This window comes from Pteropus alecto, unplaced genomic scaffold (genome assembly GCF_000325575.1).
Source record: "Pteropus alecto unplaced genomic scaffold, ASM32557v1 scaffold30, whole genome shotgun sequence".
Classification (NCBI taxonomy): Eukaryota; Metazoa; Chordata; class Mammalia; order Chiroptera; family Pteropodidae; genus Pteropus; species Pteropus alecto.
This window is the reverse complement of record NW_006429782.1, coordinates 1,033,176-1,034,053: the sequence shown is the minus strand read 5'-3', so window position 1 is coordinate 1,034,053 and position 878 is coordinate 1,033,176. Positions and strand designations below refer to the sequence as shown.

At 69.1% G+C, this 878-nt stretch overlaps 1 protein-coding gene across 1 annotated transcript in view; it reads right to left on the bottom strand.

The window, feature by feature from the left end:
* The window catches only part of CSNK1G2 (casein kinase 1 gamma 2), a 13,838-nt gene that overhangs the window by 1,196 nt on the left and 11,764 nt on the right, over positions 1-878 (bottom strand). Inside the window, exons 6-9 of the mRNA XM_025042990.1 lie at positions 566-808; positions 416-501; positions 257-341; positions 13-161 (exon numbers count right to left, since the gene is read on the bottom strand). Coding sequence (XP_024898758.1) covers positions 13-161; positions 257-341; positions 416-501; positions 566-808 — 563 coding nt within the window. The remainder of the gene's footprint in view (positions 1-12; positions 162-256; positions 342-415; positions 502-565; positions 809-878) is intronic.

Below are 878 nucleotides of genomic sequence, written 5' to 3'. Positions count from 1 at the left end.
GCCCCCACGTACCAGGGGCTTCCCCGCCCAGTCGTACTCGTAGTCGAACACGAAGCCGCTGCGGTCGAAGAGGTCGGTGAACAGCTTGCGCAGGTAGTCGTAGTCGGGCTTCTCGAAAAAGTCCAGGCGCCGCACGTAGCGCAGGTACGTGGCCATCTCCTCTGTGGGGAGCCGGCAGGGCTGGGGTGTGGATCTGGGCTGGACACGGGGTTGGGAGGGGGCAGCCGCGCGAACAGCGGGCACGGGGCGCCCTCACCTGGGAAACTCTCGCAGAGCACCTCGATGGGCGTGGCCCGCTTGGTGTCCCCGATCTTCTGGTAGCGCTCCTTGAGCGTGTCCGCCTGTGGGGAGACCGGTCAGTGACGCCACCGGCAGCCCCGGCCCACTCCCCGGCGCCCCCGCGACCCCGACCCACCTTGAGCCCCTGCCAGGGCAGGCTGCCACGCAGGAAGTACATGAACATGTGGCCCAACGCCTCCAGGTCATCCCGACGGCTCTGCTCTGCGGGGGGACAGCAGGTCAGCGCGGCCCGCGCGCCCCCCCGCCCGGCCCGCGCGCCGCTCACCCTTGCCCAGGTGCGTGTTGATGCTCATGTAGCGCGCCGTGCCCGTCAGGCTCTTGTGCTCGCGGTACGGGATGTGCTTCTTGGTCTCGGGGTCGATGTACTCCTTGGCCAGGCCGAAGTCGATGATGTGGACGGCGTGCTGCCGCTTGCTGCCTGGCCGCCCCACCAGGAAGTTCTCGGGCTTCACGTCCCGGTAGATGAGGCTCTTGGTGTGCACGTACTCCATGCGCGTGATCTGAGAGGGGACGCAGTGTCCTCACCTGCCCAGGCCCTGCCCCTCCACCCCGGGCCCCGCCCCCATTGCCCCGCCCAC